We start from the raw sequence: 21,193 nt of genomic DNA on the forward strand, positions 1-21,193 counted from the left end.
TCATTGGGAATATTAAGGAATCTTCGCCCTAGTGCTCGAGGTATGCGGGCATTTCTTAGTAGTATCATGGTTGATATCAAGCGATGCGCATCGCACATATAACTTATGCATGCATTTTACTATGTACTGATCAGATGGAGTTTCTTCTAAACCTGCTCTTGGGGTGGCTTCCTTCCTTCAGTTTGAGATTGGTGACACCGGCAAACTTGGGCAACTTGCCCTCGTTGGCCCATTTGCCGATAGTTTCGTCAGCGTACGCCAAACCGACATTGTAGATCTCGTCAAACTTCATGAAATCCAAGGTAGCATAGTCATCGATAGGTGGGCGGAGATACATCACTCCAGGCATCTTCTTGGCAGCCTCGAGGGCGTTGACACTGGCAACATATGCCAACCGCAACTGAATGTCCATCATGTTGGGCACATTGGGGTGCTTTGAGAACGGATTCCAGCGGTTTAAAAGAACCCAGAAGCCAGACAAGGTGTCTCCATAGTTCATTGGAGTTCTGTCATCCACTGAGCCTACATCCACAGCCACAATGTGCTTAGCACCCCTGACCTTCATCTCCATGACAGGAAGGTTATCCAAGTACCCACCGTCAAGAAGCATCAGTCCATTGTAGGTAATTGGTGGAAGAAGACCTGCCAACGACATAGACGCTCTGATGAATCTCCAAGCGTAGCCTCTTTCATGAATCTCCATAGTCGAGTTTGTGATATTCGTCGAGTTGCAGAAGTAACGAATCCAGAAGTCTTCAATCTCGTGGACACCAAACACTTTCCAGATACCTCTGTTGAATTCATGGCCCGTGATGTAGGATGTCACTGGGTACGTCAAGTCAAAAAGCATTCTCCAGACCGCACCGATTCTTCTCGAGAACTTCTTTGTCATACCGTAGATCGACACAATATTGTTCTCCTTGGCATATAAACCGCCGACAAAGGATCCAATGGATGTACCGCCAATCAAATCAACTGGAATACCATGCTTCTCAAGGGCAGTTACAACACCAACGTGCGAGATTCCTCTGGATCCACCACCACCAAGAACAAGGCCAACAGCTTCGTTTGACAAGATTCTTGCTAACCTCATGAAATCATTCTTGTACAACACGGGCACATTCTCTGACTTGTTAACTCGGGCGTTGAGTTTGATGAGCGAGTTCATCGCTCTTGATTTGACGTTCAGGAACTTCATCTTGATGTTTGGATTAGCCTTGGTACCAAGCTTAATGGCAAGGTCAGTAAGTACATTCGGCTTCTTTTTTATGGGTTTCTCGGTTGGTTGCTTCACAACATCCATGTGGATGTGATGGTGGCCTTGGACCCAAATTCTATTCTTAAGCCAGATGCTTGTTGATCCTGGGAAGACAGAAGCCTCGGGATGCAAAAGACATAATTCTGTTCTCGCGGTAGTTTTAAGCTTCAAGAGCAATCTCTCGTAGTCACCGACATTTGCAGCACAGTCGTAGTCTTCAGCATCTGCCAATAACAAGATACAATCACCTTGCGAGATACAAGTAGATGTCCAAGAAGATTTCAATGGCGAATCACAAATGTACACTACCGTTTGGTATTCCTCCTCTAGGTAAGCAAAGTAACCAGAGAGTCTCAATTGAGCAAGTCTTTCATCGAAAGCATGTCTACCCAAGTGCGACAATGTGGAGGTTCTATCCAATGCAATGACATGACGATCAAGCGCTTTGAGAGCATGAACCAATTTATCTGCGAATTCACGGACAGGCAAGCCATTGGTGGCCGGCAAAATGGTAATTGTTTTATAGTCATTGTTGATTTCAACAACCGAGCTTTTGGAGGTGGTAGCGATAAGAGTGTTAGTTCTATCTCTCTTGCTTGCTTCAAGACTTCTGTTTGCGACAATTCTCGATACCTTCACCATAATGGATGGATTTTGTAACGACAACATCTCGAACAATGTTCTTGGGATTCTGGCTGTCTCAGACTCTCTCACAGCAATAAGCGAGTTTGTACGTCTCGAGGCAGTAAGCACTTCGACCTCACCAATTGAGGCACCATGACCATATTCGCCCAAGACTTCAAAATCTTCCTTATCCTGTTGATGCTTAGGTATGTTAGAATCATCAATGAGATGACCGAGGTCACTATCTTCCTCCTCATTCTCAATATTCATTTTCTTGTTTCTGACGACTCTAAAGCGACCACTCAATACAACGTGAAAGCCGTTGGCCAAGTCACCTTGCGAACATAACACACCACCAGCCGGGATGTGACACCATTCAAGAGCAAAATCAATCGTGACAATGAGGCTTGGAAGCAAGCTCTTGAGTTTAGCTGCCACAGGCAATTGAAGAAAGTAAAACTTATCCATGAGACGCGTGAAGTCATTTTTGGAGATGTGAGCCACGATGGTGCCATCATCTTTTGAACTTTTGATCGAGACTAAAGAGCGGAGACCAACAATAGAACTGAGATACCCAGCCATACCACCTGGCCTCACGGTGTAAAGACGTTTACTAACAATATCTTCCTTATTGTCCTTGTGAGACTCATGGACGATGTCTAATCCTCCATGAATAACATAAAAGAGACCAGGACTCAAGGCATTTTGCTCCACAATCACCTCGCCTGGTTGATAGTATTTCACCTCGATATGCTTGCTGAAGGCGTTCTTCACGGTGGCAAAGTTCACCTCCAGACTTGATTGTGAGGGCCTTCTAGAATTTGGTGAAGCACTTTGACTCTCGACATTTTCAGGCTTGGTGTGATGAATGGTGTTATAGAACTTTTGGGATGTTTGTGGAAAAGCGGCTTTGTAGCCGAAGTAAGATGAATTGAATGCTGCTTCTCTCCCTCTTTCAGCATCTAAGACGTTACGCTCAGTAGTGAGAGGTAACGACAGATCACTCATGAGAGAAGATAATCCAAGTGAAGAGGAGTTAGCCGAAATCTGACCACTGCTGATACCGTGCATGTTAAGCTGGGACGAATTTTCGTCAATACCCAAGAGCTTAAACAAGTTTTCAACAATGGCGATACGCAAAGACGTTTCCTCTGTTTCTTCTCTCTCATCAGAGAAAGACCTGGTCCGAAGGTTTTCTCTGCGTTTGAGTTTGGACTTTTTCAAGACGGGAGAGACGTTACTTTTGGTAGGCTCCTTCGACAATTGTTTTTGACTATCCCAGCTAGTCAAAATGTTTGTTTCATCCGAAAGGGATGAGGCGTGCAGTTTGGAGTAGTCAGACGTACGAGAAAGAGGCACGGACGAAAGCAAGTCACCAGGATGCGAGGGCTTCGACCGACTGGCAAGAACAACATACCTTGATGAGTTCTCGCGGTGAAGCTTCCTCTGACGTCTCTTTGATTTTGAAAAAATGGGCATGCTCCCACTTTCGGCTTCCTCTGCTCTTTGTTGATGGTAACTTTCAATGACACCGTCGTACAAATAGCTTGGTAACTTGCACTCCTCATGAATGGAGTTCAATGCAATCTCCGAATCAAATACTTCACGAATCAAGCCAAGGTAAGTATGCACGGTGTTCATTGTGACCTTGTACAACCGAGTAAGTACCATGGTGACAATGTGGGAAGTTGCCTTGGGGTACCTTGTTTGGACCCTTTGGAAGGCCAGACCAGGAATAATGGCGATAGTGGCAGAGGAAGGAAACTCGCTTTTTGCTGCCGATGGCTTGGGTCTAGCGACCACCTCGGGCAAATCGGAGAAGCTGTGGTCGTAGATAGGAAAGCTTCCATGCTCCATTGGCGTGCCTGCCGCCGATTCCGGTTGGCCGTGCACACTTCCAGTTGTGTTAATGCGAGGAGAATTGAAGTAATTGCGTTGCTCGTCGGCCTTTCCTTGTGGAGCTGGACTGGAACCGTGGACAGGGCTCAACGAAAGAGGTTCAATGGGCGTAGAGGTACTCAGTTGTCTAGAGTTGAGACGGCTGTGGAGAACGGGCTTTGGCCGGGCCAAAGGGTTGGTTCTATTCGAGGAAGGAGGAAGGGCTGGCGAGGACATGGCGGTATTCCTGGTGTGGAAGAGGTCCAACGTGCTAAGCAACGAGGAGAGGGCAGCGCCACTTTTTACCTCGTTAAGCAACTGGTAGTGTTGGCCCTTGATGATCAAAATATCGTCCTTTTCGGCCTTGTCCGTGTCCTCGTCAAACTCAAAGTGAGTGCCGTGTTTTTCATGCAATTTGGTGTAGACCTGGACGGTTCCCTCCACCACAATAGAAAAGCCGAGTTTCTCGTCCAAGTACAAGATCTCGTCAGCCTCGAGGCGCTGGGTGGTCATGTTCTTGGTCAATTCGTGGAACACGGGTCTCTCAAGATAACCAAACACCTTGATGGCGCTCAAGAACTCGTCCAAGTAAGTTTTGGATCTGTCATTGCCCCTGCGTTTCCGGGAGCCCGTGACATAATCAATGCTACGGCTGGCATGGCCTAAGTTATCCTGCTTGGGTGGAAGCGTATCCTTGGAGTAACGCGTGAGGTACTTGTGCCTCACGATAAAGTAGCAAAGCGACACCGTGATGACCAAACAAGTCAAGATCGACAGAAGCGACAAGGTTATCTGGAAGTTCATCTGGAGCATGTTCAAGAAGATCGTGGGGATAATCACCACTACATAGTTCATGATCTTGAAGAACACCCACAGCCAGTACCACAAGGAGGCGGTGAGGAAAGTGATGGAAGACACCGAGTCCTTTGCCGGCGGAAGCGCCTCAAAGGCAAGGGTCGTGGTTGTTTCCACTGTGTCCATTTATATGCAATTGCTCTTCTGTGAGAGGATAAAGTGAGTAGTTCCTACAAAATGCGGGAGGGAGATTTCGCATCATTTCTATAAATCTGCTCTACGACTTATAATCGGCAGGCAAGGCATTGAACCTGCGAAGAATGCGCTCGATGCCGTCCATGCCCTTCACCAATTGCGGCAATTCAGGCCCGTAACTGATTCTCACGTAGTTATACCAGATAACATCCTCGAGACGGGACAAGTTCTGAGGGTTGATCAAGAAGAAGAAGCCTGGAACCACAATGACTTTTTCGTGGAGACACTCGTGGAAGAAGCCAAGGCAGTTACTGAGCTTGCCGGGTAAATGGGAGAGATTGAGCCACAAGTAGAACGTGGAGTTGGGGATGTTCTTCTGGGTGAATGGGAAACCCATCTTGCTCAAGCGGCCAATGATATAGTCTCTCTTCATCTTGAAGTGCAATTGAAGCGCCTTCATTTCGGCCTTGACCGCCAAAGGTTTCAAGAAATCAATGGCAGCATACTGGAAGGGAGCGTTGGAACCACCATCAAGGTAAGAACCTGCTGAGCTCAAGGAGTTGATGTACTCCTCAGGACCCAAGATCCAGCAAATACGCCAGCCGGGCAACCGGAAGGCCTTGGTGAGACCGTTCAAGATCAACACAGGGTCCTTGTTCACGTCCTTGACGAATTGAGCCGAGGATATCGAGGATCCCAGGCAGTCGTCGTCATAGTAATAGTGGGAGTAGAACTCGTCCATGATCAAAAGACACTTGTCTCTGCAGATCTTGTGGAGACGTTTCAACTGGTCGGGCGTCATACACTTACCGGTGGGGTTTCTGGGTTGGATGTGAGGAAAGCAGAAACACCTCTCTTCAACTCAAGATCAATGTGGGCCAAGTGCATCTCGTAGTTGTCCACCTCGTCCAAAGGAACGGGGATGGGGAGAAGTTCTTGAAAAGCGAAAGCATCTCGGCGTAGGCGGTATAGTCGGGAAGAAAGAAGGAAAGATAGCAATCGCTGATGATCGAAGCGATACGGATCAACCCGGCTCTTCCTCCAGGGACAATACACACGTTCTTGTATGTGTACTTGGACTCCTTACCCTCACGATAAAGCGAATTGTACAAGTTGGCCACAGACTCACGAAGCTCCTTGATACCGGCAGTAGGAGCATACTCTCTGCTGACATCAGGCACCTCTATCAGCTTGGGTCTCTTGAACGAGCCTGGAATAGTATCACCGTGTTCTGGAGCACCCTGGCCCAAATTGGCCCACGAGTCGTCGCCATTACCCTGAAAGCCGTATTCGTTGGCTCGTTCAGTCACCCACAAAACACCCGTGGAGGACTGTTTCGTGTTCATGGCTGGTTTGTGGATCTCCTCATTGAAGTCAGGACGAGGAAGGGGAATAGGCGAACTCTCCCTGCCGTTTTCAGACATGGAAAGTTTCAGAAGCAAGTGCTGGTGATGTGCTCTCTGCTGACCCCAAGCGAGTTCAGGGGTGCCTGGTGGTGAGGCACTCTGGGTGTAGGTGAATCAAGATGGAGATTCAGCAAGTGGGTCTGGGATCCATTGGTGAGTTTTTCCAAAAGGGAGGAGGCAGAGCGACGGAGGGGCTGTGGTAACGTGGATTCGAGTCTCTCGAATTCAGAAACAGACTCGCTGTCTGAGCCGTAAGGGTCCATGGTGAGAAAGTGGAGTGGTAACAGTAGTTGATTTTTCAAATATGGGGTCGGCCCGGTTCAGGCGGTTGAGCGGAACCTCGTGCAGGCCAGGGTGCAAATGAGTCAGAGTCAGGCTATGTGGAATAGGGGGATGGGGTTCGGGAGTTCGAGAATGAAGAGATGTTATTGATGAGTCTGGGCTGAAGAGGAGGTATCTATTATGGAGGGGTCGTTGAGGGGGTGTCTGTTTTGGTGTCTCAGTTGTCAGATGATGCACAGCCTGGGGGTGAGAGAGGAATTCGAAAGAGGACGGAGATTAAGAAAGAAACAAGCTTAACGAGAATCGTTAGGGTATTCTGACATTTGTGCTCGAGGCAAATTTTGAGGCTTCCATGGCTTAATTGTGTATACCCAGTAGTGCTACATAGGCCTGGATCCGTTAGTGCGGTAGGGTGGTTAAGCAATCAGGTCTCTTAGCTGCAAGACACAGGAAACCTTCACTTTATTGCTTAAGGTGGCTCCGTTCTTCCTGGGCTCGAAAGGCCACCTAAGCCATGGTAGATTGATATACAGAAGTATGAGAGCAGGCTACTGGACCCTGCGTTTTTGGCCAATTGCGCAATGGCTGCAAATTGAGAAAGCTCTCAGCGATAAGCTTTAGGCCCTACTTTTCTTCTTTTTCTATTTTACTTATTTTTTTCTGTTTTATTTATTTTTTTCTGTTTTTATATTTTATAGCGTTTGGAGCAACGCAGCCAGCTCAATCCACCTTGTCGAGGTACGCCTCGAGCTCGGCATCACTGGGGTCGGACTCGCCGAATCGAGGAGCATCAAAAATGCTCAGGTCGTCGTCAGTCGATTCCTCACCGCAGAGAATTAATTGGAAAGTGAAGGGTTCTGGCGTTCCACGAAGCCCGTTCAATGGTCGAACTGTGTGGATTTTGGCCGTCGACTTCTTTGAAGCTGCCTTCCTTGGAGCTGCCTTACTTGGAGCTGCCTTCCTTGGAGCTGCCTTCCTTGGAGCTGCCTTTCTTGGAGCTGCCTTCTTTGGAACCTCCTTTGGAACCTCCTTCTTTGGCGGAGTCGCCTTGTAGCCTGAAGATAACCAGACTCCGAGGAATCCGGTGAAATCGCATGGCATGAAGGCGGGAGACGGTTCGGCTAGGGCAGCCTGCCAGAAGTAGAAATCCTTGGGGAAAAAGATCTCTGGCTGCTCTTCTGTTGTTGCATTCTTCCAAAAGTAGAAGTCGCTGGGGAAGTAGACTGGCCTGGTCTTTGGGGAAGAGACCCAGGTTTGGAAGAAGCAGGGGAAGTCAGAAGGCACAAAAGCAGTAACTTCTGGGGAAGCATCAATGCTGTAGGTCTCGGTAGTCCAAATATCGAAGAAACCTTCAAAGTCGCCTGGGAGGAAGACTGGGGCGCCACAGACATCATTCTTGACAATTTGACCACAAAAGTAAAAGCAGCCAGGCAAATAGGAGCGGTGCTTGGTCTTCATTTTTTCGTAGTTGAAAAAGTCGGCTGGCCAGTACGTCTTGGTCTGCTTTGCAAAGCAGCCGTCGAAAAATCCAGCAAAGTCACCAGCCATGTAAGGAATAGAAATATCGGTGTCTTCCCAAATATCTGAGGAATCCTCAAAAATAGGCGAGTTTGTGTTTGTGGTTGGGCTCGCCCGAACAAGCTCCTCTTCCTGAGCCCAGATGTCAATGAATCCAGCGAAGTCTCCAGGAAGAAAAGCTTCAGTGTTGATGGTTTGGGTCCAAATTTCGTAGAATCCGGCAAAATCGCCAGATGAAAAAGCCTCAGCGGCCTTGTTTGGTCTCCCAAGGTGAGAGACTTCAGTCAAGTAGCTTATTGGAGTCTTCGCAATGACTGAAGGCCTGAAGCCATTGAAGTGGCCAGGCAAGGAGGACTTTGTCTTTGGGACATGCAAGTCCTTAAGCAATTGAAGATTGCGGGAACATCTTTGAATAGTTTCGTCGTGGACAAGTGAAGGCTTGTCGGTCTTGTTGGTGAGGTACTCCCATACTCTGGAGTAGAGGGTGGAAGGCTCACAGAAGGAAAACTTGGTGAAGCTTGTGTTGCAAATGTTAGCAGCAGACATGTTATTGAAGTGGTGGGTAAGGAAGAGAAACTGTGGTAAAATGGACGTATTTTTATACCTTTCCGGGTGCCTTATTGAAGCTTGAAGCATACTGTGCTTCTGGACTTTCTACGGCCATGTGCCCATGTTTATTGAATATTTTGTAGTTTTTGGTCATTCTTTTGTTTGTTTTCCTTGGAAGAGAAAGTGGAGGAGGTGGATTATGTAGTTGGGGTCAGTCAAGTCGGAACCTTCTCTTGATGTGCAGCCAAAAGAGGAAGGTGGGGCACTGAAGAAGGAGAGATTAATCACGCCAATTTCGAAGGACATCATGCGGTATTAAACAAAATATTCATTGGGAAGTCGGGGGATTTGATAAAGAAAATGGAACACGAACAGTTTAGGAAAGAACGAATGAGCACGTCTTTGGGGTCAAGCGTATTTCCCATGTCTCACAAGCTTGGTCCAATATTTGGAGACATAAAGTGATAGGGGGCGATGAGTGATAGGGGGCGATGAGTGATAGGGGGTATTACTGGCGATAAAATCAAAGAGGTACCGTCGAGAAGGTAATAATTCTAAGTCTCCCAGCACACTCAGTCACGTTATATCACCATAAGAAGAGTATTGTAGGCCGAACTCTAGGAGCTCTATTTTAGATATAAAAGCATTATCCAGGTCCAAATTCATGTCACTCTAGCTAATAATCGATCATTGGGGCCTCTTCGAACTTTTCAGTTTGTCTTAGTTAAGTCACTTCTCTACGCTCTCGTATAGTGCCCATGGTGGAACAAAGGGAGGGAAAGCTAAAAGTTTCTTGTAATAAACTGTAAAACATCTTGCTGTCAAAAGATTACATCCCTCTACGTTGTTGCCTCTTCACAAAATCATTCACCTCTTTTGACGGGCTTCTTGACTCGGAGTCGCACGAAGAACCCCGGAGTGTCTCATGTCACAGCCAATCAGACAAAGTACCATATTAAGCTTTACTTCGCTCTTCGAGCACAAACGTTATTGTAGAAAGTAAAAGCCTTATTCGTGGTAGGGCGGTTGGAACGGAAATGCAAGTCCGAGCCGATGGAATAGATAAGCCCGTTTTCGAGAGGAGGCCATGGAAAACCGTCATAAATTTGGCTTGGCAGCTCTTACCAAGCTATAGCTTCGATTTCCTAAAAATTTTACCGAATCGTCAACCCAAAAGTCATCTACGTGTCTCGTGGTTATGTGGCCTCCACATGAGTGGCTCCAAACACGAGGGGCCCCTATTGGGAGGGGATCAGCTCCTCAGGGGCCAGAACCACAAAATGCAGATTTTCAGATTTTAACAAGATTTGAAACACACACTATAGCTGGCTATATTTTAATACGCCTGCTACCCCGTATTTTGCCATACATTCCCCAGACGCCAAAACGCCGTTTCGCAGCCAATTCGCCGATTTTTCACCTCTCATCGAAAAAAAACATAACCAGTAAGGTTTCTGCAAAATCTAAGCTTTTCACAGTGCTTTGAAAACCACAAAGGTTCCTTTTTATCCCGCTGCCCGTACATCATTACATCCTTCAGTGTAAGCCTCTTTAGCGGTGGTAGATCTACTCCGAATCTTACCGAGCAGCGAAAAACAGGTATAAATCTCCGCAGGAGCGTCGAAGTATAAATACCACAGAATATCCCCGATCTTGCCCGTCAAAAGATCTCTTTTTCAAAAAACACACATATATTCGCCGCCCGGAGGTGCTGTTTTCCCCTTCGAGAAGGCTCTTCTCCACCACGGCATTCGCAGCCATAGTGCACCCTGTGTACTACTGCAAACAACTGCCAGTCATTCAAAAAGCTTCATTCCGACATTCCTCCATCTACAACACCCCTTGATCCCGAATCAAGACTGGTTTCTTTTCCCACGTATCGCTCCAACACACCAACAAGATTTTAGCCGCCAGACAGAACATCCGCACCTCTAGATCCAGATGATATCCTCATCGTCAACATCGCTAGTTCTGTTCTACATGGGCCAGACACAGCTGAAAGCGGCCAGGGCCCCAGACGAACATGTGGATTACGAATTTCAAGAAGAACCAAGCCTGCGGCGAGGCAGCACCTTTGATGTGCTTCCTTACGCTGGAGAGGAACAACTACACAGCAGAATGCAAGACCATGGTGGAACAGGCGGCCTATTTTTGCTGCCTGTGGTCACGACAGACTCGGTTTTGCTGAAGGATACGACTGTGCTGCTGATGCTGGCGTCACTGGTGACCAAGGACTTCACTTTGGTGGATCCTCAGGTTCATGAGGAAACACAGTCAGAGCTGTTCTCGCCTTTGCTTTCTCTCCCCATGGAGATTTTGTATCAGATTGTGGAGATTGTCTACTACGACGAGACGACGTCTTCTATTCCTGCAAACCTTGAGAAGTTCCTGAAGACGATCCCCGTGCTCCTGAAGACCTTCAACCAGTTGGCCATGCGTTTCTTATACAAGTACGCCATCTTCACTCGGCCCCACTCGTTCGATAAGTTCCTTCACAACATATTGAACCAACCAGACCTCGGCATCTACGTGGACTTTTTGGATTTCCAGACCTTCACTTCGATTGGTCTCGGCAGAACAGGCAGAATGAACCAGGAGATCCAGATGGTCACCTCCCAAACTATCGAATTAGCGCTTCGCATGTGCCCCAATTTGATTGAATTCATGGCATCTGAGAACATTCAAGACGATATGGACGTCACGGTGTTGCTGATGCTCTTCAATAACCTCCCCAAAATCCAGGCCTTGGACTTCTGTGGAGCGTCCCTGAGGGCACTCGCTATGGCATTCAACGAGCTTGAAATCACCGGCTCAGATATGGCAGATTCTGATGCAATGTCTGACAGCGCTCTGACCATCTCCTTGAAGAAGGGCTCCTTGAGCAACCTCTTCAAAATCTCCTTCCACGACTGCTCTAATTTGGCGCCATCTGTGTTTGAGAAACTCCTACCACACTTCACTCATTTACGCCGCCTTGATCTCAATCACACCTCCATCACTTCTAGCATTTTACTCTCGCATCTCCCGCATTCTTGCCGACTTACGCATCTTTCCCTAGCTCGGTGTTCCAAGCTCACAACCAAGGATTTGATCATATTTTTGGAAAAACACCCCGCCGTGGCCCTGGACTCCCTCGAGTGGCTCAACCTCCAAATCGACTCCAATGTGGTGTCGCCGCTTTCAGATGTCTATCTCCACTACGTCCTTAACCATCTCCTGGCATCTAACTTGAAGTACCTCAACTTGGGGGGTCTTCCAGTGAACTCGAAAATTCTAAAGCTCATCAGATCAAAGTTTGAGGCTTTGGAGAGTCTCACAATCTCCCATTCTACTGTTGATATTTCAGACTTGGAGAACTTCATGCATGAGAACGACCAGATCAAGTTCCTTGATCTTACCTCAATCAAGTCCTTGGATCGTTGGAAGCTCACCAACTTGCTCAAGACTTGCTACAGCACCAATCTTGAGGCCATTGAATTCGACTACAAGACACTCTACGATGTCACTGGAGGTAACTACGTCAGGGTTGATGCTATCCAGACTGACTTCAGAGTCCTTGGCGACCCACAGCTCCCCCAAGTATGGAAGTTCTATGACAACGAAGGCCGTCGTGCATGGATTTACAAGATTGATTCATCTGATCCCCTGTACGACTCGATCATTTCAGGCAACAAGCTGAACCAGAACTTCGCATCGAACTTGGTGTACTATGATTTGGAGACGGGTGCAAAGATCGAAACTAAGCTGACCAAGCCGTCGTTTCTCAAGTACGCATCCAGAAAGGTTAATTGCTCCATTGGGTACTACAACCTCAACAACACGAAGAAGAAGAAGTACGTCAAGGGCGAGTTGCACGAGCTGGTATGGCCTGTGGAGTTCAGTCAAAGAGGTATTTACAACTACTATTCCTTGAACGTGAAGTGATGGAGCTATGGGGTCCAGAGTGGCTGATCTGAAGAGGAAATTCGACAGACAGGCTTCCACACGGAAAAATGAACTTTCCGCACCGTCACTATAGCCACATTCAGAGCAAATCACACGAACATGCCGAGGATTCGGAAGCCCTTGGATCTGCAAACTGTACCATAACACCAAGGTTCCGATTGTTCGAGATGAAGACAGCCCATTCAGGTTAGCAGACCTGATTATCAGCACACTTGGTCCATTGAAGCACGCCATTCACAGCTATTTTGATAGCAAAAGTATCCAGCTCCAGCTAGCTAGGTAGTCATTTAACGAAGCATATATTTCATGTAATTTAATTTTCAGTGCCGGTTGTAGTTTTTCAACGGTGGATATACCGATCGGTATATCCGAGGAAATGTGGGGAACAACGATGCAGTGCACTCATACAAATACCAGCCCATTTACACACTTTTTCACCAATGTTTGACGTGACGGAAATCAGAAACCCCATAGATACAAAAGGCATTGAGGCTTACTTGACAAACCTCCCTCCTTCAGCTATAAAAGGCACTGAAGTGCCCAAGTTTCAGGCTCCCTTCAAGATCGAGCAATTCAGGTTTGGTCAATCTAACCCTACCTACTTGATAACCGATGGTGCTGGAAAACACTATGTGTTGAGAAGAAAGCCCTCTCCAAATCGGAAGCTTGTTTCCAGATCAGCTCATGCTATCGAACGTGAGTTCTACATTTTGGACGGTGTCGCCAGATGTAACCAGTCGGTACCTGAGATAAGAAAGGTGCCAGTCCCAAAGGTCCATATCCTCTGTGAGGACGAATCCGTGACTGATGCCGTATTCTACGTCATGGAGTTCATTAATGGCCGTCCTATCAAGAGACCAGATTTGCCAGGTATCCCAGATTCTCAGAAACAGAGCTACTGGGAGGCCATTATGGTGACTATCTCCGCTATCCACTCTCTTGACGGCAACGAGCTTGTCAAGTACCTTCCAGCCAACCACTTCCCACAATTCCAGCCTGAGAAGCTCGCCAAGAACAAGGGTGGACCCAGCTACTTCCAAAGACAGATCAAGACTCTTGGAGGTGTGGAGCACTTGCAGGCACAGACAGTGGACCCAATTCCCAATTTCAAGGAGTTGATCAAATACACGGCGGAAAATGCGCCAAAAGACCCTTCGAAATTGACCTTGATTCACGGTGACTGCAAAATTGACAACTTCCTCTTCCACCCCACCGAACCCAAGATCATTGCAGTCTTGGACTGGGAACTCTGCACTTTTGGTCATCCCCTTTTCGACTTGGCCAACTTGCTCCAGCCATTCGAAATGACGAACGAATTGAACAATGCCTTCTTCCGTCCCGAGAAGGTGAACATCGGTAGACAGGTGGCTGGCTCCAAAGAGGCTGTCTTGGACAAGTTGCGCCTTTACCAACAGAAGCTTGGGTACCCTTGGAACGACGATGTGCCACTGAACAACCCAGTGGACTTGTGGACTGTCGGTGTCATTTTCGGCATCTTGAGACTCTGCGTGATTTCCCAGGGTGTGGCCATGAGAGTCGCCAAGGGTACTGCTAGTTCTGCCATTGCTTCAGGCTACCTGAGCTTATATGTGCCGCTCTCTGCATTGGCCATGGAGATCATTGCCAAGACCTCCAAGTTGTAGAATGCATGATATAGATATGACCGTGCTGGAGTATATGTTAATTGATGTGCCAGTGAGGTTCTGTTGTAGGGAGGTTGCAAATACCAATTAACAAGTTTAACGGATACCACCTCCACTGATGAATTGTTTAAAATTTCAGCGAGATAAATGTGACTAAGTTCTTGAATTGTTCAATGATTGAAGAAGTGGTTATTGGCTGCAATAGCTGGTGGATGCACCTCAGTCTAATCTTGCATGGACTCATCAAATGCGGAGATCAACTACTCACTTTCCACCCACTCTTCTTTCATGTCACTCATTGGTTTCTCTGAAATCCTGAACAAACAGTTCCCCAGAAGCGTCGTTCGTTGTCCTTTTGGAAAATGCAGAACAAGAATCATCCTTTTGAACGAGACGCTAGCGCTGAGAAGAAAAGAAATAGGCAATGCTCCACCGATGGCCAGCGATTCCAAGAACTTCTTTGAACTCGACGACGTGTGGGATTTTGACAATATCGGCGTTTCCAAGCCAACTCAGGAACTAGAGTCGAGCCTGAGAGTCGGCGACCTCGAAAAAGTCGAACGTCTCTTGATTTGCAGTGAATGTGATCAAGGTCCTTTGGGGTTCGCTGGGTTCAGAAATCCCGAGGAAACAGACGTCAAGAAGCTCTGCTACTATCTCTCGTGCGAGAGCGTTGTCTACGAGGAAGTGGCGTGACCGGGTTCTTTTTAATGTCCTAGCATTCGTCATACATATAAACTACAATTTGGCAGATGGCTTGCACTCGTCGGCAATACCCTGTGCAATGTGTCTGGCACACGCCATGGTGGAGATCATAGGGTTGGCGCCAGAGGCCGTGGGCAAGACACTGGCATCGGTGATGTAGACATTGTCACTCTCGAATGTACGCCCACGAGCGTCACACACACCGTATCTGGGGCCCTTTCCACTCATGCGGCACGTCGACATTTGATGGGCTGAGCCGTAGGGGGTATCGTATGCCGATAAGGGTGTCTCGGCAACCTTCTTACGCCATGCCTGGTAGTCGGCATCGTGAATAGAGCGCTGCTCCTTTGGCTTGTGAGAGACAAAGCGCTCCACCTGCCAAGAGGGATGAACAATTTCCTTTCCGCCCTGAATGTAGATGACATCGGCAGTGACAAGTAAGGCCTGCAAAATAGCATTACGGTCGTACTTGTTCACGTCATAATCGATAACCAACTTGTCCGGTCTCTCCTTGTCATAAGTAACAGAGCCCAGCGATGTGTCTCTGGTCAACAAGATGAAACAAGCTGCACCCTGGTACTTCAAGAGATCCTGGCGCATTTGGTTGGACGAGTCCCATGGGACGAATATACTCTCAAGCATAGGTGTGTGCAAAAGGGTCTCGATCTTGGCACCATGGGCTTTGCCGTCGAGATCGTCAACTGCGGTACAAACACTAGTCATGATGGAATTGTAGTGAGGATCCGTATGTTCGTCAAACATACCTGTTATGGCCGAGATTGGGTGCAACTTGAGGTTCTTACCAATGTGCTTGTTGCGGAAACCGGACTTCTGGAGAAGCACCGGGGAGTGCAAGGACCCAGCAGCCACAATGAAGCGGCGAGGACCCTTGATGGTGAATTTGTTTCCTGTTCTCATGTCAGTGCACTCAATGTGGGTGGTGATGTTCTTTTTGTTACGCACCAAGCGGTTGACAAGCACCTGGTCCATGAACTGGGTGCCATTCTCACTAGCAGAACGCAACCAGTTGACCATGGAACCTTGCTTGATGCCCCACTTGCATCCCATGTGACACATACCACACGAGTGGTTGGTGTGACCACCATTGTTCTGTGGCACATCCTTCGCTGCGTAACCAAGCTTCTTGCAACCATCGATAAGCGTCTGGTTAGAGAATGAATGGGTGATGTGCTCTGTGGAAGCTCCCATCTGCTTGAGCACGTACTCCATATCGTTGTCGTAGGCCTCGGTGGCGAACCAGTCCACACCAAAGTCGTCGTACCACTCCTTTCTGACCTTGAAAGGTGTCTTGAGACAGGCCGACCAGTTGACGGTAGAGCCACCACCGAAGGTAGCACCTGCCAAAATCATGGTCTGCGAGTTCCTAGAGGGAATCTGGCCTTGTCCCTCATAGAGCTCCAGCCAGCCCGTCTTATCGTCAAAGTTCAACTCCAGGCGCTGGAAGTACTTACCCTTCTCAATCACAAGCACCTTCATGCCCGCCTGGGACAAGGTGTGAGCAGTAACACCAGCACCAGAGCCAGAGCCGATTATCACAGCGTCCACGTTGGGCAAATAGAGCTCGACATTGTCGGAGGCAGGAGGCTGCATCATGGTGTATTTGAACTCGTCTGGCTTGTGGCCCTCGTATAACACTTCTCTGAGGTCGGTGTCGGGGATACCCATGGCCTCCTTGTGAATAGCGGGAGCGACACGCTGGTAGGTGGACATGGTCAAATTGAACATGAGACGGAACACGCGCTGCTTGGCCTGGATAGGGGAGTCTCTCCAGGAGCGGAGCATCTTCTCCCTCTGCTCGTCCGTCATGTCTCTCACCAACGTGGTAGAACCCGTAAGGGCAGGAGCCAAAATTCTCGAGTCCAAGGCTTGCATCAAAAGTCCAAAGAGTCTGATACTCTCACCCGTGTTGTTGGCAATCAGGTCTTTGATAAATTCTCGGAAGCTTGGAATGGTACTTGGGCGTCCAACACTGGCAGTGTATTCGTCAATTCTGTCCTGGGGGAAATCCCTGTCGACATATTCTCTGATGGTGGCCGGATCAACCTCCCGGAGGAAGCCGTCCGCAATGGCCATGAATACATCCATATGCTGCTCCGTAACGGAGTCAGGGAAGAGGCCCATTTTGTGTGGAGCTATGGACCATGGAAATGCCGCCTTATATAAGGGTCCCCACATTCGCGAGCCTGTGAAAAGGGCCGTGCAGGGAATCGACTGATACCGCACATGCCTTGTGCTATGTCCGGAAGAGTTGGTTCAGGGTTATGGAGGAAGTGTGATTGGGTGAGTTTGTGGATTTTGGCGTGTGATTGGGGTTTGAGGTTTTGGGATGTTTTGGAAATTTTGAAAAAATACGGGGTTTTAGAGTGGAGTCTGGGGTGTGCTTGACAGCACCGTGCAGTGCTGGGGGCCCATATGGTTAGTTGAGGAGAAGCGACAATCGAGGACGGAGATCTAAAATATGGCTGTGTGGTTTTTCAGGATTTAGCAATCAGCGGAATTCACAGATGGTTGTTGTTTATGGGAGTTGACGTCTGCTTGTGATGCGTGAGTGCACCTCATGCTGATGATGGGTTTGCAGCCATTTTTGGGTCAAGTGCAGCCACAACATGGCAGCGCAAATGGCAAGGAATTGGGGATTTCCACAAATCTACTACTACAAACTTTTTATAAGGGCTTTGCCGCCATTCATCTCTTCAAGTTGCCCGTTGGTCCAAATCCAAAATGTATGCGCACTTCAAGTGCAATTGCTCCGCTCATATCTCCTATATCCAAGTCCGGAGAACTAACTTCACTTCGGAGGCGTCGAGGAAAGTCCGTTGGTGAATGTGAAAATGAGGCATACCGCCTCGATAGGCGCCGGGCCTGCTGTGCATGATTTGCAGCCAGGCAAATTTTGCCCTTATTTCACCCTCATGCTCGTTTTTAGATCATGCTGTTTTGCACCCATTCTGGAGTCTTCCCCTCCTCTGCTCATCGCATGGTATTCCGAAAGTACACAAAAACAGGGATTACTCGAGCGATGACCATGTGGGAAATTTGCAAGGGTGCATCGCTTGTGGCCCAAAACAGCACAATTTGGGTACGGAACGGAAAAGAAAAAGAAAGAACGTTTTCTGGTATTGTGAGGCGGCCTCGATACCGAGCCGCTTAGCCTGTCAACTGCACCAATGACCTACTCGAACCGAAGGCCATAACTAAGTTCTCTATATCGTCTCACAGCCTTTTAAAATCCATCCAAATAGCTAAATCTTCAACCACACCCTCCTTCACATGGAGGCTTCACTAGGCCACCTGGGCTGATGGTTCCTGGCACATGCTTCTACCGGTGCGGCCCGGCTTAAGCTGGTTAAGTGGTACGATTTCGCAGCCAGACACAAAACGGCTCCCCACTTTTTCAGTACTCCAGGTTTGCTGGAAATTCGTCAATATCATTTTCTGTTTTTTATTTTTCTTTGTATTGTGAGGCTGAGAGGACAGCCGGCGGAGTTAAGCGAGCTATTGTTGGGCAGCCCGTTGAGAAGAACCCAGTGAGGTATAATGGCACCTAGCGGAGGTAAGGTGTATCTTGGTCCCGAGGGGTCTCCGCTTTGATCAATGACCAGAAAATGATGGAAAACTCCGAGGCTGCTATTGTCTGGAGATTGTAGACTACACTGTGTTTTCGTAAATGCTCATTGAACTTTTCAATACCTGAGTGCTGCTGCCTCTTAAATACCGATCCTAGGGCGCTCTGCCCTGGATATTATATCATGTCATATTCTAGTTTTTCGTTACCGTTTCGTCTAGTTTGGCGAAAGTATCTCCTCTTCCTTCACGCTGTCCGACTCTCCCATATAGTGCTCACGGTACTGTTTCATGGCGTACCCGTGTGCTCTCCATGCTGGCTTTTGAAACAAATAGTCCATGGCTTCCAATGGTACTCCTTTGGTTTCTGGATATATGAAATACACCACAACGGGGAAAACAATGGAGCAGGCGCCAAACAAAAAGTAGTAGCCGTAGCCTATATTGTCGAGCGCCTGGCCCGTAAAGTGCCCAAAGATAAAAGCCCAGAACCAGTTGGAAGAGGCGTTCACGGCCTGAGCCACTGTACGCACAGATTGTGGGAAAATCTCCGAACAAATCACCCACGGCGTTCCGTTCCATGTTAAACCGTAGAAAACAGTCCAGATGTATAGAAGACCCTGTGCAGCTCTTCCTCCTGCTGTACTGCCTGTTTCGCCAGCATCTAGTCTGGCAGCTGGATTTTCAATCTTCACGTAGGCGCCAATGTACCACATGCAAATGGTGCACGGAAGACAGATCCAAATAAGACAGGCTCTTCGACCAAGCTTATCGACGAGGAAGAAGATCCAGAAAAGCGAAGCCACCGCCTTGAGAACACCAAAAATGCCTGTAGAGAGAAGCGTGGCGTTGTTGCCGTTGACACCAATAGACTTGAAAATCGTAGGTGAGTAGTAAGTCACAGCGTTGATACCAAAACCGTTCTGCATCATGAACAAGGCCGTGCTGAGCACTAGACGGTAAACAAGGTGTTTCTTGGTGAACATGGCCTTCAAAGGTGCAAAAAAGCCTCTTCCCGTGACGGCAAAATTCTCCTCGATCGACGTGCAAATCGTCTCGAGCTCGTAGATGGAGTATGGGTGTTCAGGCAGAAGTCCACGCAAGTAGGCCAAGTTTTTCTGCGCCTGGTCCACACGGCCTCTGGAAACAAGAAAACGGGGAGATTCTGGTAACAATATCGTAAGTCCCCAGAAAAGCCCCGAAGGCACAAGCTGGATAGCAAACGGTATGAGCCACTGTTTAGTGCTAGGTGCGACGTTTTCCAAAACACCGTAGTTGATCCAGTAGCCAATCACGCCGCCCACCTGCCATGAAATTTCCCAGCATCCAACCAATTTTCCTCTTATGGCTGCAGGCGAAATTTCCGAAACATAGATTGGCGCTAGGCCTGAACATCCACCTATACCGAGCCCGGTGAGCACTCTGCCAGCATAAATAGCACCCAAACCACGGTCCAGGTTCAGAATAAGCGAGATGGCGGCGCCGAAAGTGAGCAAGAAGCCCAGAAGAAAAAGTCCCATTCGTCTTCCAAGAACCTCGCCGATAGGGTAGAAGAACAAGCAGCCAAAATACGCTCCAGCCTGGAAAACAGAAACCACGTTGGACGAGATCTGGCTCTGTTTCAGCGACAGCATCTCATTTAAGCCGAACTCGTCTTTGAACGAATCAAGAGAAACGGTGCCGCCAATAAAACCCGAGTCATAGCCAATAATGGTAGCTGCTGAAGCTGCTGTAACAGCCAAAAGCACAAGCTTGTAGTTGTAGATTTCGTTTGGAATGGGTGGAGCTGGCCCTCTGGCCGGTTCCGGCAGCGGCGTAGGAGGCCACAGCTGGCGGACTTCCACCAGCTCGGTTTCCTGTTTTTCCATGGTATGGGCCATGATGGAGGTTTTTCGAAATTTTCACCTTTTCGGGTTTCTGCATCTCCTGCACTGGTGTGGAGAAACCGTTAACGGGCAGACCGCCGGTACCGGGATCTACAGGGCGTTGACAGGGGAGGAGAGTTGAATGCTTTTGTTAGGTTTACGGTTTTACGATTTATTTGGTCTGCTTGGGCAGAAGGCCATCTGGTGTTGCGTCTACGGACTTTTTTTTTTTTTTTTTTTTTCGCTGCGTTCGTCCAGCAGACACCTATTGTGGGTTGCAGGGCAACAATGCAAGCCTCCCGGACACAATGAAAAAAAGAAGATAAGGTTTCGGCTGGGAATTGGACAGTCGAAACGGGAAGTCAGAATCGTGGGATATTGAAAATGCAATAGCCCGTGTTACAAGAATGTAGTGGATAGCGCATCGAAATGCTTGGCTGCAAAGGCGCTTGAATTCATCCTGTGCAAGTGCAGTGTGGGGTGAGACATATTAGGTCGGCCTACATTGGGAGTGTATTTCGGATTTTGAAACTGACTGTTTCATTTAATGGGGGCGGATTTTAGGGGCTTAGAGGTGAGGGCGTAGATGCATGGTTTGCAGCCATTGAGCCAAAGAGATGGTGGAGGTAGAAGTACATAAGTTGTATGGCTGTTGAAGACCAAAGATGAGTATTCGTTTACTTTTTTCATTTAGGGTAGTCTGTAGCATTCGGTTGGTGAGTTTCTTGTTGCTAAGGTGTTGTTTGCTGTGGAGCGGAAGTGGTGAGTCATATTGCGTGGGGCTGTCTGAGAGTCTTATACAGCGTCTTGCGATTTCAAGCGTAATGTGGGAAAACCTCTCAGTCGACAGATAGGCAGGGGTTGATTTCAGAAGTATTGGAGAAGCTTCAATTCTAAGCCAATTGATTAGCTTTTAGTGTCAAAAGGCTTTGATGGTTAATGCAG

At 48.1% G+C, this 21,193-nt stretch overlaps 8 protein-coding genes across 8 annotated transcripts; 3 read left to right on the forward strand and 5 right to left on the reverse strand. All coding sequences in view use genetic code 12, as the record gives it.

Moving 5' to 3' along the window:
* Positions 1–130: 130 nt before the first annotated feature.
* On the reverse strand, positions 131–4,741 carry CXQ87_002466 (lysophospholipase; the record flags this gene model as incomplete). Its single annotated transcript, XM_025480977.1, has 1 exon — positions 131–4,741. The coding sequence occupies one exon, from the start codon at positions 4,739–4,741 to the stop codon at positions 131–133; it is 4,611 nt and encodes a 1,536-aa protein (XP_025335277.1).
* A 91-nt stretch (positions 4,742–4,832) lies between these two features.
* Positions 4,833–6,419, reverse strand: CXQ87_002467 (uncharacterized protein; the record flags this gene model as incomplete). The annotated part of the gene is made up of 4 exons (XM_025480978.1): positions 4,833–5,537; positions 5,561–5,703; positions 5,772–6,195; positions 6,219–6,419. 4 exons carry the CDS (start codon positions 6,417–6,419, stop codon positions 4,833–4,835), a joined length of 1,473 nt encoding a protein of 490 aa, XP_025335278.1.
* A 739-nt stretch (positions 6,420–7,158) lies between these two features.
* Positions 7,159–8,502, reverse strand: CXQ87_002468 (uncharacterized protein; the record flags this gene model as incomplete). Its single annotated transcript, XM_025480979.1, has 1 exon — positions 7,159–8,502. The coding sequence occupies one exon, from the start codon at positions 8,500–8,502 to the stop codon at positions 7,159–7,161; it is 1,344 nt and encodes a 447-aa protein (XP_025335279.1).
* A 1,983-nt stretch (positions 8,503–10,485) lies between these two features.
* Positions 10,486–12,429, forward strand: CXQ87_002469 (uncharacterized protein; the record flags this gene model as incomplete). The annotated part of the gene is made up of 1 exon (XM_025480980.1): positions 10,486–12,429. The coding sequence occupies one exon, from the start codon at positions 10,486–10,488 to the stop codon at positions 12,427–12,429; it is 1,944 nt and encodes a 647-aa protein (XP_025335280.1).
* A 461-nt stretch (positions 12,430–12,890) lies between these two features.
* On the forward strand, positions 12,891–14,093 carry CXQ87_002470 (uncharacterized protein; the record flags this gene model as incomplete). Its single annotated transcript, XM_025480981.1, has 1 exon — positions 12,891–14,093. The coding sequence occupies one exon, from the start codon at positions 12,891–12,893 to the stop codon at positions 14,091–14,093; it is 1,203 nt and encodes a 400-aa protein (XP_025335281.1).
* Positions 14,094–14,381: 288 nt separating this feature from the next.
* Positions 14,382–14,789, forward strand: CXQ87_002471 (guanine nucleotide exchange factor; the record flags this gene model as incomplete). The annotated part of the gene is made up of 1 exon (XM_025480982.1): positions 14,382–14,789. The coding sequence occupies one exon, from the start codon at positions 14,382–14,384 to the stop codon at positions 14,787–14,789; it is 408 nt and encodes a 135-aa protein (XP_025335282.1).
* A 42-nt stretch (positions 14,790–14,831) lies between these two features.
* CXQ87_002472 (uncharacterized protein) lies at positions 14,832–16,940 on the reverse strand (the record flags this gene model as incomplete). The annotated part of the gene is made up of 1 exon (XM_025480983.1): positions 14,832–16,940. One exon carries the CDS (start codon positions 16,938–16,940, stop codon positions 14,832–14,834), a length of 2,109 nt encoding a protein of 702 aa, XP_025335283.1.
* Positions 16,941–18,601: 1,661 nt separating this feature from the next.
* HGT16 (Hgt16p) lies at positions 18,602–20,263 on the reverse strand (the record flags this gene model as incomplete). The annotated part of the gene is made up of 1 exon (XM_025480984.1): positions 18,602–20,263. One exon carries the CDS (start codon positions 20,261–20,263, stop codon positions 18,602–18,604), a length of 1,662 nt encoding a protein of 553 aa, XP_025335284.1.
* Between the last annotated feature and the right edge of the window lie 930 nt (positions 20,264–21,193).

The sequence above is a fragment of the Candidozyma duobushaemuli genome (genome assembly GCF_002926085.2).
Source record: "Candidozyma duobushaemuli strain B09383 chromosome Unknown B_B09383, whole genome shotgun sequence".
In the NCBI taxonomy this organism is placed as follows: domain Eukaryota; kingdom Fungi; phylum Ascomycota; class Pichiomycetes; order Serinales; family Metschnikowiaceae; genus Candidozyma; species Candidozyma duobushaemuli.